Source organism: Gopherus evgoodei, chromosome 2, assembly GCF_007399415.2.
Source record: "Gopherus evgoodei ecotype Sinaloan lineage chromosome 2, rGopEvg1_v1.p, whole genome shotgun sequence".
Classification (NCBI taxonomy): domain Eukaryota; kingdom Metazoa; phylum Chordata; order Testudines; family Testudinidae; genus Gopherus; species Gopherus evgoodei.
Genome location: NC_044323.1, coordinates 220,071,410 through 220,086,282, shown reverse-complemented (window position 1 = coordinate 220,086,282; position 14,873 = coordinate 220,071,410). Strand labels below are relative to the sequence as shown.

The 14,873-nt window shown below is 42.1% G+C and overlaps 1 protein-coding gene across 1 annotated transcript in view; it reads left to right on the top strand.

The window, feature by feature from the left end:
* CCDC178 (coiled-coil domain containing 178) overlaps positions 1 to 14,873 on the top strand; it is a 360,418-nt gene that overhangs the window by 132,720 nt on the left and 212,825 nt on the right. Inside the window, exon 15 of the mRNA XM_030552997.1 lies at positions 12,918 to 13,063. Within this exon, the coding sequence (XP_030408857.1) occupies positions 12,918 to 13,063 (146 nt within the window). The remainder of the gene's footprint in view (positions 1 to 12,917; positions 13,064 to 14,873) is intronic.

The window sequence follows — 14,873 nt, the reverse complement described above, 5'->3', positions numbered from 1 at the left end:
GCTGGGAGTACTGGTAGCGTAGGGCCTGAGGAGAGAGTCCACATAACCAGAAAATCCTGCTGTTAGGGTGCAATGCTTCAGATGATGGGGCATCCAGGATTTCCAGGTTTATGGATCTTGGGTAGCAAATAGAATACCCCTGGTCGGGGTTCTAGGCATGTGCCTGTAAAGATCTGTTCCTGTGCTTTTTCAGGGAGTTTCTTGAGCAGATGATGTAGTTTCTTTTGGTAATCATCAGTGGGATCAGAGGATAATGGTCTGTAGAATGTGGAGTTAGAGAGCTGTCTAGCAGCCTCTTGTTCATATTCCAACTTATTCATGATGACAGCACCTCCTTTGCCAGCCTTTTTGATTATGATGTCAGAGTTGTTCCTGAGGCTGTTGGTGGTGTTGTGTTCAGCACGGCTGAGGTTATAGGGCAAATGATGCTGCTTTTCCACAATTTCAGTCCGTACACATTGACAGAAGCAATCTATGTAGAAGTCCAGTTTGTTGTTTCGACCTTCAGGAGGAGTCCATGCAGAGTCCTTCTTTTTGTAGTGTTGGTAGGAAGGATTCTGTGGGTTAGTATGTTGTTCAGAGGTGTGTCCTGAGGAAACTACAGTCCGTCAGTGATCTTCCAGAAAACACCATCCTGGCTCCAAAGAGAGACTGCTGAACTTGAATTAATATGCAAATTAGATACAATTAACTTAGGCTTGAACAGAGACTGGGAATGATTGGGTCACTACGCTAATTCAATCTATTTCCCTATGTTAAAATATCCTCACATCTTCTATGGGTCATCTCAGTGATCACTTCAAAGGTTTTTTTTCTCTCTCCTGCTGATGATAGCTCATCTCAATTGATTGGTCTCTTACAGTCGGTATGGCTATTCCCACCTTTTTATGTTCTCTGTATGTATAAATATCTTCTTTGTGTGTTCCATTCTATGCATCCGATGAAGTAGGTTTTAGCCCATGAAAGCTTATGCTCAGATAAATCTGTTAGTCTCTAAGGTGCCACAAGTACTCCTGTTCTAATTAAAGTTGTGTTATTTTTATGGAAAAGAAAAGCTATTTCGAGTCATTTTTAGAGGTTTCATTGGCTCCCTCTGAGTCTGGTACCGTGCCATCTCATGTTAATTGAGGGAGTTGGCTTTGTTGGTGGAGGGATATGAAAAATAGTCCTACCACATTTTTACAAAGTCTCTAAAACGCTCCTAAAATAGTGTATTTGTAATACGTGGCATACTCAACATTATGAAGCAGCTGGTCATGACTCCATAGTTAAGGCTGAGTTCGGATTTGCACTTGACACAGGACACAGGAATTTAACCTCTTTATTATGTATGAAAAATACAGCATATGCACCTCAAATTTATAGCACTTACTCTTTTTATATATTGAATGAATTTTCTGATTTATTTGCAAGTAAGATAATTAATTAGTCTGTATTAAAATTAATTTTTAAAATGGTTCCTTTACAAAATATATTCTCAACCTTTTCAGTTTTGTTTTCTTTTCTAATTTTTATTAGTAGAGGGATGCCTCTACCTCAGCATTCTTGCACTTGTTGTATAACTCCAGCAGATGGCTGATAGTGAAGTGTACATGTGGATAGTAGTCACAGAATATGAGAACTCTGCCTTTAAAATAGTTCCTCAAATATCTAAAACAACCCTAAATTAAATAAACTTGTTGTGTACAAGATCACACACACATTTTTAACGAATTAGGAGCTGTGTATTTAACCCTGAGAAATCCTATTACTTTCACCTAAATTTGTCATTTGAATATCATACGTAACAAGCTGTGCAATCTTCAGTTGAGTTGGAATGGTTCACATAACCCTATGGTGTTTTTTCAGGGGCGTGAGAGGGCAGGGTGGGGAAAGATTGACTGTTACCTAACCACCAGTAATTTGAGCAGACTGCCTTAATTGGTGTGGAGCTGTAGTCTCATCATTAGCATCATCCCAGGTATCAGCTGTTTGGCTGGAATATGAATATGATTGGCATTGTAATTAATAATGTCCTGTTACTTTTGAGGCTAGCAGCTAAACAAGATTACAACCTTCTCAAATAATTAAAATCTTCTAAGGAATTGTTAGTTTATTTGATGTTGTTTAATCAACCTGATAATCAGATTAATGTGATAATCCATTTTATTCAAATTTGATATGTTTATAAGTTTTGTTTTATGGTTTTGCTTAGTTCTTAAATTTAGCTAATAAAATGTATATAACTGGAAACTTGCGTGATTCATACATTTCTTTCCCAGATATCAGGGTTCCAAATCTGAGAAGTCCCTGTGGTAAATAAACGGGATCAACCTAGCAAGTTGATCCATAGCAGGGGCAGTAGAATTGGGGTGGGGGCCAGAAGTGAGGGCCGGCTGCTGCAGTGCCCCCACAGTGGAAATGTTGTGGGAGGCTCTATTTCCATGTGAACTCCCGCAATCTGGGATAAGAGCCAAACCCAGAGGGGCTAGAGCAGCTGTTGCAGGCCCTGGATCAGGCCAGGGAGTGGGACCTAGAAGGATTGGAATGAACCCAGTAGCTTGTAGGAACATCCAGGACCCTTCTTTCCAGCCTGAAGCTGACAGCCTCCCCCTGCCGCCAAGTCTCAGTACCTCCCTTCACTCCTGCTCCTATTCCTGCAGATGGAGGGGGCTGTGAAGGGTATTTCTACACACCCTAATTTATAGAATTGCTGTATAGTCTTTCCATAACTTGTACCCAAATAGGGTTACTGTTGATTTTTGAGGAAAAGTTAATTTATGTATTGGTCATTTATTTCATTAAGTAGCATGGGTTTCAGAATCTTTGAGGGCCTAGTGGGTGCCTGCCAGCCACTCAACCTAAAGGCTGACCTATTTCCCATAATAATGTCTATACTCCTCACATAAATCAATTGGATGAGAGAGACTGGACGTATGTATCAAAAGTTATCATTGGCAGATTATTTGGCTCATCAATCACTGGTCCTTAAAGGTTCTATGGCTACAGGTTTGCTTGGGTATCTGTACTTGAAAGGGTCCCCATGGCATTGCTGCCTCCAGCTTAATTGAGCACCAGGTCAGCACTGTCAGGGGAACTGAGGGAGGAGCACAGAGTGAGCTCTTAAAGCATAAAGACATTGAGACTCAGGGTCTGGGCTCCTACACACCCTCATCCTATTTTGTTATACTTCCTTTTCCAATCTACAACTAGCTATATAATAAGATTACAGAAATTTCACTCTGTGTGTCATTTTGAAACCTGAAGTATCTGTATAGTCCATGTGAAGAGAAGGAAGCATCTGTAAGCATAATTGAGAAGTCGTTTTCTTCAGAATGCCACCAGTTTGAATCATCATTGGGTTTCACACTCTGTCCAAGTTTTAAGTTGTCAATCATTTTGACTTTACACCCAGTATATAGCTACAGTAAGACATGTATCTATGCCATGCCACGAGTCCTAGACCATTGTGATAGCACAGGTAGCTCAACCAATCATTAACCTTATTCTGCATTTAATTTGCATGCAGTAATTTCATTGGTTGTATGAAGAAGACTGCAGAAATAGTGGATTACTTGGCCCAACTGCCAGACCTGTGCAACAGCACAGCCACCATACATGATAACCCCAAACACATAGTGCTTCACAGCAGCACACATCTCTCCTTGGTCACACTCAGAAATCCAAACAACTTTCTCAGCACAACACAAAACCACATGGAAGTGAACCCAGTCACCATCACAACCAACACACACACACAACCCTCAAATAGAATTCTGATGCCTAGAATGTCTGTTGAGTCAGTCTGAAGCAATGGAAACAGCTGTAAGCATGGCTGAAAGCTCTTTTTGTTTAAAATATTTCCAAAGTCAGTCATCAGTGGAATTCATGGTCTGTTACTATCCAGTTTCTAAGTTCACAGCCATTTTGATTCTATCATTGTTGCACATATGACCTGAAGAATTACACCTATGCAACAGCACAGACTTTCAGCCACTTGTTTTCACCCTTCTACAATACCAGTTAAGGTTATGTTTTCTTCAAAGCTCCTTATTATAATATATTCCCCAGCAATATCCATCTGTAAGTGGGTAAAATTGGCAGACACTACTCTGATGTTCATAATTTTAAAAAAAAATTCCTTGGATTGTAGTCCAGGACAATTGCTTTGAAAATTTTACTAGTTGTGAAAATGTTTCTGCTAGTTTCCCAAAGTGTGCTTAACACTAGAGTTCATTTTCATTTTCTCCCCACTCTAATTCCAACTTCATTTTGATTTGTCTAAGGACAACAGTGGAAGTCTGTGGCAGAATTGGTAACAGAATCTGGATCTTCTGAGTCCTTGTCTCTTGGAGGGTGGCACTAACCCTTGAAGAAGGAGCAGGACAAGTGCACCCTGTGCCTGGTTTGCAGACCCCCACTTAGAGTTAACAGAGGGTACATGGGCCTAGATGGAAGAGAGACCTGTTGAGTCAGAGCTGCAAGAAGCAGAAGTAGCATGACAATCCTGTGAGACAGAAGAGGAAGAACCCCTGGGAGCTGTAGCACAGAGTGTGCTGAGGAACTGTTTTTGTGTGTTTTGTCTGTATTGGAAAACAAAACAGCCTGGAAAGAGTCTCTGGTCATGGCAGAGGGTTCTTAACAATTTGGGGGAAAGCCCTGTCTTGTGACCTTTGGTGGAGAATATGGGCAGGTGATTGGTCCCTAGAATAGGGAAGAAACTGGACTCCAAGCAGGTCTTGTGAACTCAGATTGTGGGTGCACCCTTGTCTGGGAAAATGGGGTATTGTCAAAGAAGATGGACAGACATCTGCCCAGAGATGTGTCAGGTATGCAAGGTGAGATTTGGGTCTACCCCACAGCAGGGGTTGAGCTGGGAGTACAGGAGCAGAGAGGTCAACTACATATTAGGGTACTGAAGGATCTTTTGTGACAGATGATTTTGGGAAGAGACTGGCTGGGTTTCCCAGCTCTGATACAATGGTAAGGTGTCATGAATCCGGAGCAGCAGTGTAGGGTAGAGAAAACCAACGGTGGAGAGACCTGAAGATTTCATGAAACGCCTGATAGGGGCTAAGAGGAAGCTTCCAGTCATCTTCAGAGCTTATTGGAACATCTTAAAAGAGAATTGACAAGAGCTGGAGGAAACCTCCCAGCAGAAGATCATCAATAAAACCTGAACAAGAATTAGCACAGTCTAGAGTTAGAGTGTGGAAAACAGCAATGCTTGAATCTGGAGCAGACCTTGGCCACGCTTCAGATTGAGAAGATTGTCAGGGAACAGGAAGCCATTGCACAGACTCAAGGATGGGCAATGGATGCCCAGACAGGACATCAGATCGAACAGTATACAGTGGGGACCCAGACGGACCTCGTTAGCATGAGGCCAGGAGTGAAAGTGAAGAAGGGAAGTTAAGGGACAGTTTTATGGCTCCCATCATGAGGACTGGAGGACTGCCAGAACAACTGGTAGCTGCAGAATGCATGCTACAGATGAGAAAGAGAGCAACCGGTGATTCAGGAAGAGAGAGGTTGTCCGATTCTGGTGGTTAATCAGCTTGAGAGAGAATTAGACCTTCTGCATACAGGTCCTCAAAGTCCCAGATTAGAAAATGAGGCTGTATTGATGGTGTCCTGGTGAAGGTAAGGACTGTAAGACTTGCCCTAAGTGTGGACAAGGCCTTCAAGGTGGGAGGAGTGTACCAGGGTGACATTGGCTCTTTAAGAGGGAGCAGGGCCAGTGCATTCTGTGCCTTGTTAACTGACCCTGTTAGGGAACCTGGGTCTAGAGGGAAGGGAGACCTGGTGAGTCAGTGCTCTGGAACTGCAAGAAGCAGGAGCAGCAGGAAGTTCCTGTGAGAAGTAAAGGGAGAGAAAAAAACCTTGGGAGCTAAAGCTCGAGATGGGCTGAGGAACTGTTTTTTTGTTTGTTTTGCCTGTGTTGGAAAATAAAACTATCTGGAAAAAGAGTGGTTGTGGCAGTGGGTCTTTTGGGAGCCGGGGTGAAGGCCACTTTGTTACACGGTCCAGTGACTTAACCATACGACTGTCCTTTCTTTCTTTTTATTGTACCTCAAGGTCGTTTCCAATGGCATTTCTTTTTTGCCAGAAGATTCAAGGAGCTTCATGTCTTATCCTGCTAGGTACAGGGACTACCAAGATAAGGTTCCTTTCCTGAAAGGTTTTCCTGTATGTCATTTGAACCAGGAAGTAGCCTTTCCCACTCTTTTGTCCTAATCCACAAAATTCCAAGTAGGGTGAGCTACATTGCCTGGACATTAACAGCTGTCTGAATTTATCTTTGCTAAGAACTGAGAGATTCAAAGTGTTTATTCATATTGCATCAATGTCCTAATTTAGGAAAGTTAGGCAGCTTCCAGTTAGTTTCAAAATGGATTGAGACGAAAGCACGTATTTCTGCCCTCCTTTTCCACATGGATGGAGTCTTTGTGGGAAGAGAGTTTGGAGTGTCTGATGGAATTCTGCAAGGCGGCCACCTAGACATCAACTCTCACATTCACCGAGAACTCTCCATTTGTTGTACAAACATAATTGGATGCAGCTTTTGTCAGAAAGATGCGGCTGGCAGCTGTTAAGACATTCATCCCTTCCTCCTGTAGGATTTTTTTATTGCTAAAGGATGTCCCAAGCAATTAGACTGGTTGAAGAAAAAAAGTAAGAAAATGTATTTTCTTGTGATACCAGTCTAGGCCCCCACCTTGGAAAGATTAATACAATACCCTTTTATAAAGTTTCATCTTGGTTTTACAATTGTTCAAGGTCGTTCTTTTTACCGGAACTGCTTTCCAAGTCTCAGCTGAATTCTGAGCTGGTAAGTCCTTTCAGTGTACTGAGGAGAGAAGGATAATGTGTCAAAAACCCTGTTATTTTTTTCTCAATTAGCTAGCAGGGAAGAACTATACCCAAGCAACTGGATTGGTATAGAAATTAATGAAGAAAGGAAGTTTAACAAGCATGGACAATATCCTCTAAAATCAGCAGTTATTTTATATTTACTTCTAGATCATAGATGAAAATTTTGAATAGTGTTGGCTGATCCCTGTAGAATGCTACTAAAAACACTCCCATTACATGATGATTCCCCATTAACAATTACTTTTTGAGAAGTCAGTTAACCAGGTTTTACTCCATTTGGCATGTGTTTTGTTGATATTGCCCAGTGCTAATTTTTTAATCAGAATGGCATGCAATACTAAATTTTTTAATCAGAATGGCATACAAAAATCTATGTTTACTAGATCTACGTAGTTACATTTATCAACCAAATTTTATAATCTCATGAAACAAGGGTCGACAACCTTCAGCATGTGGCCCATCAGGGTAGTCCACTGGTGGGCCACAAGACATCTTGTTTACATTGACTGTCTGCAGGCACGGCTCCCCACAGCTCCCATTGGCCCACACCACTTCCTGCAGCTCCCACTGTCTGGGAAAGGTGAACCGCAGCCACTGGGAGCTGCAGGAGGACGTATCTGCAGATGGTCAACGTAAACAAACTGTCTCGCGGTCTGCAAGCAGATTACCCTCATGGGCCATGTGCTGAAGATTGCCGACCCCTGTCATAAAAGAATGAAATCAGGTTTGTTTGACAAGATCACCTGATTGTCTCCATATTTGGACAGAAGTGGGAAGCACCTGAAAAAGAGATTTGTGAAGCAGATTACTTGTAAGTTCATACGCACCTTTGCTAAGCCCTATAGTTTGGGTATTAGTGTGGTGCACTTTTCTCTGGTGCTTTATAAAGGCTGTAATTTGTGTGTGTGTATGTGTGTAATCAAGAGGTATAGTTTCCTCCTCCTGAATTCAGCTCATTTACATTGCTATTTAGAGTCCATTAGTATGGATTACTAGAGCTACTCTTGTCATTTTTCCCTACATGTAAAATGGGTTTCTGTTAAAGTAGCTCCAGCCTCCCACCTGCTTATTGTTATTCTATAGCTCTCTTCTATTGGTGTAGTGGTTCTGGGGAAGTTGCACTCCTGCTTATACTGTGGGTATTAGCAGTATTGTTTGCTTGTTTCATGAACCTTTTGTAATTTTCTTCATCCAATTGTCACCTGTGAAATGAGAAGGGGCCATTGCATTTCACCTGATTCTTCACCAGTTATGTAACTAAAATAGTCCTTGCCATAGTGCATGGATACAATGGAGATTTGAAAATCTATACATACTTTAATATCTATGGTGAATTACAAGTATTTTGTGAAAACAGTTGTTCCTATTTTAAGTTAAACAATTTGGTCTCAGTATGCATTTGAGAGGCAATGTATCTATAGATTAGAAAAGAGAATTGCTGTTCAGGATTTTTATTTTTTACTCTCAGTTGTCCCACTGCCTGTAATATGGAAGAAGTAACTTAAAAACAATTCTTGTTTGAAAGTTTTGACTTATGTCTAAAGGCACCCGTATCTTTACACAAATAAATATACTGATTGTGATGGGTTGGAGAACAGAACCCCCCTTTGGTAGCTGCCACCTGATGTGCCAAGACTACTTCTGCCTCTGCTTTCCTGCCAGCTTGGGACCCCAATACTCTGTCTTGCTGAGTCAGACATGCCCATCTGCTCCAATAAAGACTCAGGTCTGAATTACTTGCCCCAAAGCTGCAGACTTAACTGAAAGGAGCTTACAGAAGGGTTCTTGTTTTTAACATTCAGATGCTCAGCTCCCAATGGGGTCTAAACCCAAATAAATCTGTTTTACCCTGTATAAAGGTTATACAGAGTAAGCTCATAAATTGTTCACCCTCTATAACACTGATAGATAGAGATGCACAGCTGTTTGCCTCCCCCAGATATTAATACATACTCTGGGTTAATTAATAAGTAAAAAGTGATTTTATTAAATACAGAAAGTAGGATTTAAGTGGTTCCAGGTGGTAACAGACAGAACAAAGTTAGTCACCAAGCAAAATAAAATAAAACATAGAAATCTATGTCTAATCAAACTGAATACAGATAATCTCACCCTTAGAGATACTTCAGTAATTTTTTTCCTCAGACTGGACACCTTCCAGGCCTGAACACAATTTTTTCCCCTGGTACAGCTCTTGTTCCTGCTCAGGTAGTAGCTAGGGGATTCCTCATGATGGCTCTCCCCTTTGTTTTGTTCCACCCATTTATGTGTTTTTTGCATAAGGCAGAAATCCTGTGTCCCTCTCTGGGTTCCCACCCCTCCTTCTCAATGGAAAGACACCAGGTTAAAGATGAATTCCAGTTCAGGTGACATGATCACATGTCACTGTAAGACTTCAAGCCTTCATTCCTCTCAGCCTGACTCACGGGAAGGCCTGCCTGCAAACAGAGCCATCCACAGTCATTTGTCCTGGTTGATGGATGCCATCAAGATTCCAAACCACCGTTACTGGCCCACACTTTGCATAATCACAATAGTCCTTCAGAGTTATATTTTATATTTCTAGTTTTAGATACAAGAGTGATATATTTATACAAATAGGATGACCACACTCAGTAGATTATAAATTTTGTAATGATACTTTACAGGAGACCTTTTGCATGAAGCATATTCCAGTTGCATAATATTCACTCATTAGCATATATTTATAAAATCATATAGAGTGCAATGTCAACTGATATCCAAAGGTACTGAGCACATATAGCTCCCACTGAAGCCAGTAGCTACAACTGCTCAGTACCCCTGAAAATCAGGTCTCTTCGATACTTGCCTAAGTGTGGAGTAGTTGCCTATTTTAAGGCACACACATTTTGGTTTTAACTTTTTGTGCCTTAGTTTCCTAATGTGTAAAATTGGGAGAATATTTTCTACCAAACTTCATGGAGCTGTTGCAAGACTCCATTAACATTTGTTAGTATTTTGATAACGCAAGGTGAAAGTTGCTACATAGGATCCTGAGCCTGCATCTATTGAAATCATTGAGCACAGAACTGGGCCATGTGTGAAAAGTTTTGTTTATCTTTCACCTATTGATGTTTTTGTGTATGCAAGCCATTGTTTGTTTGAAGAGGACAACAGAATTATTTGAAGCTGTTTATTGTGTATATGAGTGTAGAGATTAAGAAGGGATGTGTCTGGTAACGAAGAAGGTATTACATTGGTCTACAATTTTTGAGAAGTCGTCTGCTTCAGAGATAAAATGTGCTATTTATTATGTATTTTGATGTGCTGAATTCAAATATGACAATTAAAACAACTGATTGGCTACTGTTTCTAAGATATTTAAGTTTTTACATTTTATGTCTATGTATATTGTGTAGATAGTAGAGTTTTAATAATAAATTGTAAACCTAGGTCTTTTCATGTGTTTATGGTTGCTTTACATGCTAATATTTCACCTGTCCTGTTTATGTAACACTTTAAAAATCAGCAAAAGGGTTCTATAAATAAAATTTATTATGAAACAAAAGGCAAAAAACTATTATGTACATAGTTTAGTGCTATTCAGTGTCTACTCGGCGCTTCTTGGCTTGTCTCTTGTATTCATTAAATGGAGCATCTCTTGTCACTGTCCAGCAATAGTCTGCAAGCATTGATGGGCTCCATTTGCCCTGATAGCGTTTCTCCATTGTTGCAATGTCCTGGTGAAATCGCTCGCCGGGCTCGTCGCTCACTGCTCCGCAGTTCGGTGGAAAAAAATCTAGATGAGAGTGCAAAAAATGTATCTTTAGTGACATGTTGCAACTAAGGCTTTTGTATGCCTTGAGGAGGTTTTCCATCAACAACCTGTAGTTGTCTGCCTTGCTGTTTCCGAGAAAATTTGTTGCCACTAACTGGTAGGCTTTCCATGCCATCTTTTCCTTGCCACGCAGTGCATGGTCAAATGCATCATCTTGAAGAAGTTCACGAATCTGAGGACCAACAAAGACACTTTCCTTTATCTTAGCTTCACTTAACCTTGGAAATTTTCCACGGAGGTACTTGAAAGCTGCTTGTGTTTTGTCAATGGCCTTGACAAAGTTCTTCATCAGACCCAGCTTGATGTGTAAGGGTGGTAACAAAATCTTCCTTGATTCAACAAGTGGTGGATGCTGAACACTTTTCCTCCCGGGCTCCAATGACTGTTGGAGTGGCCAGTCTTTCTTGATGTAGTGGGAATCTCTTGCACGACTATCCCATTCGCAGAGAAAACAGCAGTACTTTGTGTATCCAGTCTGCAGACCAAGCAAGAGAGCAATAACCTTCAAATCGCCACAAAGCTGCCACTGATGTTGGTCATAGTTTATGCACCTCAAAAGTTGTTTCATGTTGTCATAGGTTTCCTTCATATGGACTGCATGACCAACTGGAATTGATGGCAAAACATTGCCATTATGCAGCAAAACAGCTTTAAGACTCGTCTTCGATGAATCAATGAACAGTCTCCACTCATCTGGATCGTGAACGATGTTGAGGGCTGCCATCACAACATCGATGTTGTTGCAGGCTACAAGATCACCTTCCATGAAGAAGAATGGGACAAGATCCTTTTGACGGTCACGGAACACGGAAACCCTAACATCACCTGCCAGGAGATTCCACTGCTGTAGTCTGGAGCCCAACAGCTCTGCCTTACTCTTGGGTAGTTCCAAACCCCTGACAAAGTCATTCAGTTCACCTTGTGTTATGAGGTGTGGTTCAGAGAAGGAGGATGGGAGAAAATGTGGGTCCTGTGACATTGATGGTTCAGGACCAGAAGTTTCATCCTCTTCCTCTTCATCGTCTGACTCAAGTGAGAATGATTCTGGTGCATCAGGAACCAGCAGTCCTTCTCCGTGGGGTACTGGGCGGATAGCTGATGGAATGTTTGGATAATGCACAGTCCACTTTTTCTTCTTTGACACACCTTTCCCAACTGGAGGCACCATGCAGAAGTAACAATTGCTGGTATGATCTGTTGGCTCTCTCCAAATCATTGGCACTGCAAAAGGCATAGATTTCCTTTTCCTGTTCAACCACTGGCGAAGATTTGTTGCACAAGTGGTGCAGCATATGTGTGAGGCCCACCTCTTGTCCTGATCTCCAATTTTGCAGCCAAAATAAAGGTGAGAGGCTTTCTTAACCATAGTGGTTATACTGTGCTTTTGTGATGCAAAAGTCACTTCACCACAAACATAGCAGAAGTTATCTGCACTGTTCACACAAGTACGAAGCATCTTTGCTCACTTTGGCTAAACAGAAATGTGTCCCTTTGCAAAATCAAACACTGACAAATAAGAGAGCATGACACTGTATGATTTCTAGAGCTGATATAGGGCAATTTGTTCAGCAGAGTGATGTAAGCTCCGTTATGATTGCATCATCCATGACTTCTAGGAATAACATGATGCAATTCATATCATGTATGACGCAATACCAACTTCAGATTGCAGCATTCATTGTTTTGCCTAAAAAGCAAGTACTGTCCAAACCCAGTCATAGATTTATTCATAGATCCAGTCAAAGATGTACTGTAGTCATTTCTGGTTTAAACTGAGATCCCTTCCCTTTATAACTCACTTATCCTCCACCATTCCCAAGTCAAGGGTTGTATATACTGACCCAATAGCATATCTTGAAAACTAGAGCCAATCGACAATTTTAAGCATCATTTTCTTTCTCAGTGACCCAGAATTAGTAAAGTTGGAGTACATTTATTTCAGAAGCAATTTGGCTGTAGAGCAGTGTTATTCAATATGCAGTTGTGAGGGTACAAACATTAATAGCAAGATTGTGCAACAAGTTGAGGAACAATAACTTAGATGTGTAAAATTGTGCCCTTAAAGAAACAAAATTATTTCAATTGCATTAAGTACTTCAACAGCACTTCTGAAAACAGTTCTGTGTCTTCGGGTATGCAGTTTCATGCATCATTGCCCATAATTGTGCACTTAAAATACAATATCTAGAAATCCAGCCTTCCCAAATATATACACACACACACACACACACATATACTCACACATTTTCTTCTTTGTTTCCAGGAAAAATATTCAGATGTTACCAGTCGGCTAGATGAAACCACTCACATTATTGAAAATTTTCAAAACAGAATTCATGAATTAAATGAATTAGCAGAGACAAAGCAAAAACAAATTGAAACTACAGAGAAATCCCTCGTAGAATTGAGGTAAGAATTTCCATTCCTATCAAAGTTTTTTAAAAGGTAGCTTTTATGTTATCTGTACAGTACTATTTATAGTAAATATAATGCAGTTTTTATCAATAATTTGAAAGTATTTTTGTTTGATTATACTTTGTGGGTTTTGTGCATTTGTAGAGGACATTCATGATGAATTGTCTGCCTGATAAATGGTATTTTAGGCATCAGGACTATTTTCCAAAATCTAATAAAATCCATGGTCAGTTGCATCTTTAATTAATGGAGGATTTCTTGTGTTCCGGTTTTTCTTTGTTTCAAGAAATGTGGACCTACACTTACTGTGACTGACGAGTCCTGAAAATAGTCTCCAAGGGCCCTATCCAGCTGAAAATACCTGTAGCCTTCTAGGCCACGCAGCCCTTGGAGGGCCATATATGATGATTGCACAGCAGGCTTACCCTTCTCCAGGATAAAGGTGAGCCTGCTGTGCAATGTCAAAGAGAAAATAGATGTGTGCTGTTGAATTGCAAAGTTACTTACAGGATGGGGAAGTCATGAAAAAAGAGTTCTTCTTTGAGTGCTTGCTCATTTCGATTCCAATTAGGTGAGCGCACGCTGCATGCACAATCGTCAGAAGATTTTTACCCTAGCAACACTCGGTGGGGCGGCTGAGGCGCCCTTATGGCACCGGATATATGCCCCTGCCAACCCAGCGCCCCCTCAATTTCTTCTTACCACACATGAGAGTTGTTGGAACTGTGGAGTGCGGCATAGCTGATCTCCACTTCCCTAGCTCTTTACTCGATTATACCTGTAGATAGTTGTTTGTTAGTAGTTTCTAGTTGTAGTTAATAGTAGTTAGTGTATATAGTAATTGGAGGTAAGCGGCTTCTCCCCTTCCCTCCCTCCCAGTACCGGGCCCATGCCTAGGTCTCCGGGCTTCAAATCCTGCTCGGCCTGCCTTAAGCCGATGCCTGCGGGAGACCCCCACGACTCCTGTCTGAAGTGCCTGGGGGAATCCCACCAATCAGATAAGTGCCACATTTATAAGGCGTTCAAGCCTTGGACAAAAAAGGAGCAGGACTTTCATTTGAAGCAGCTCCTCATGGAAGCGGCAATTAGCCTGACGCCCTCTGCCCCGTGCCGAGACCCGGCGCCGTCGGTCCAAATTGCGCTTCCGGCACCGGATCGACCCGGCACGGCAAAGACTCCCAGCACCGGACGTCTCCAGCATCGTTACCAGCACGGCACCGCTTGCTGTCTCCGGGAGCCAGGAAACAGCACAAGCAACCTGCTGCTCCTGTACAGTTGCCAGCACCACTTGTGCCCCCCTTGGAGCAGAGTTCCATGCCGGACCGCCCCACGAAGGTTCCAGCTCTGGCACCATCGATTCCAGTGCCGCAAGCACAATTAAATCCGGTGCACATAAGCTTCCTGGTGCGCATCGTGGTCGAGCTTGGTCTGCCTTGCACCCCAGAGACTTTCTCCACTGCTTGCGACCTGATTGCGCTCACTGAGCTGGGACTGTCACGAACTTTGGTACTGCCGGTGCGGGCTGTTCCATCGATAGGGAAGCCCTCCATGATTCGCCCTCCATCGCAGAGCAAGAAGGGTCGGCACTAATCTCGGTCCCAGTCCAGGTCACGGTCCCGATCCAAGCACTGGTCTCCTCCATGACACCGCTCACAGTCCCGGCATTGATCACCATCTTGACGCTGGTCGTACTTGCGGTGCCGCTCCACCTCAAAAAGATCTCCTTCCCAATACGGTCGGTACTGGTCCAGCTCCCAGCACCGGTCCTGGCACTGGGTCTCCTCGGAGACATTCCCGGTGCCTC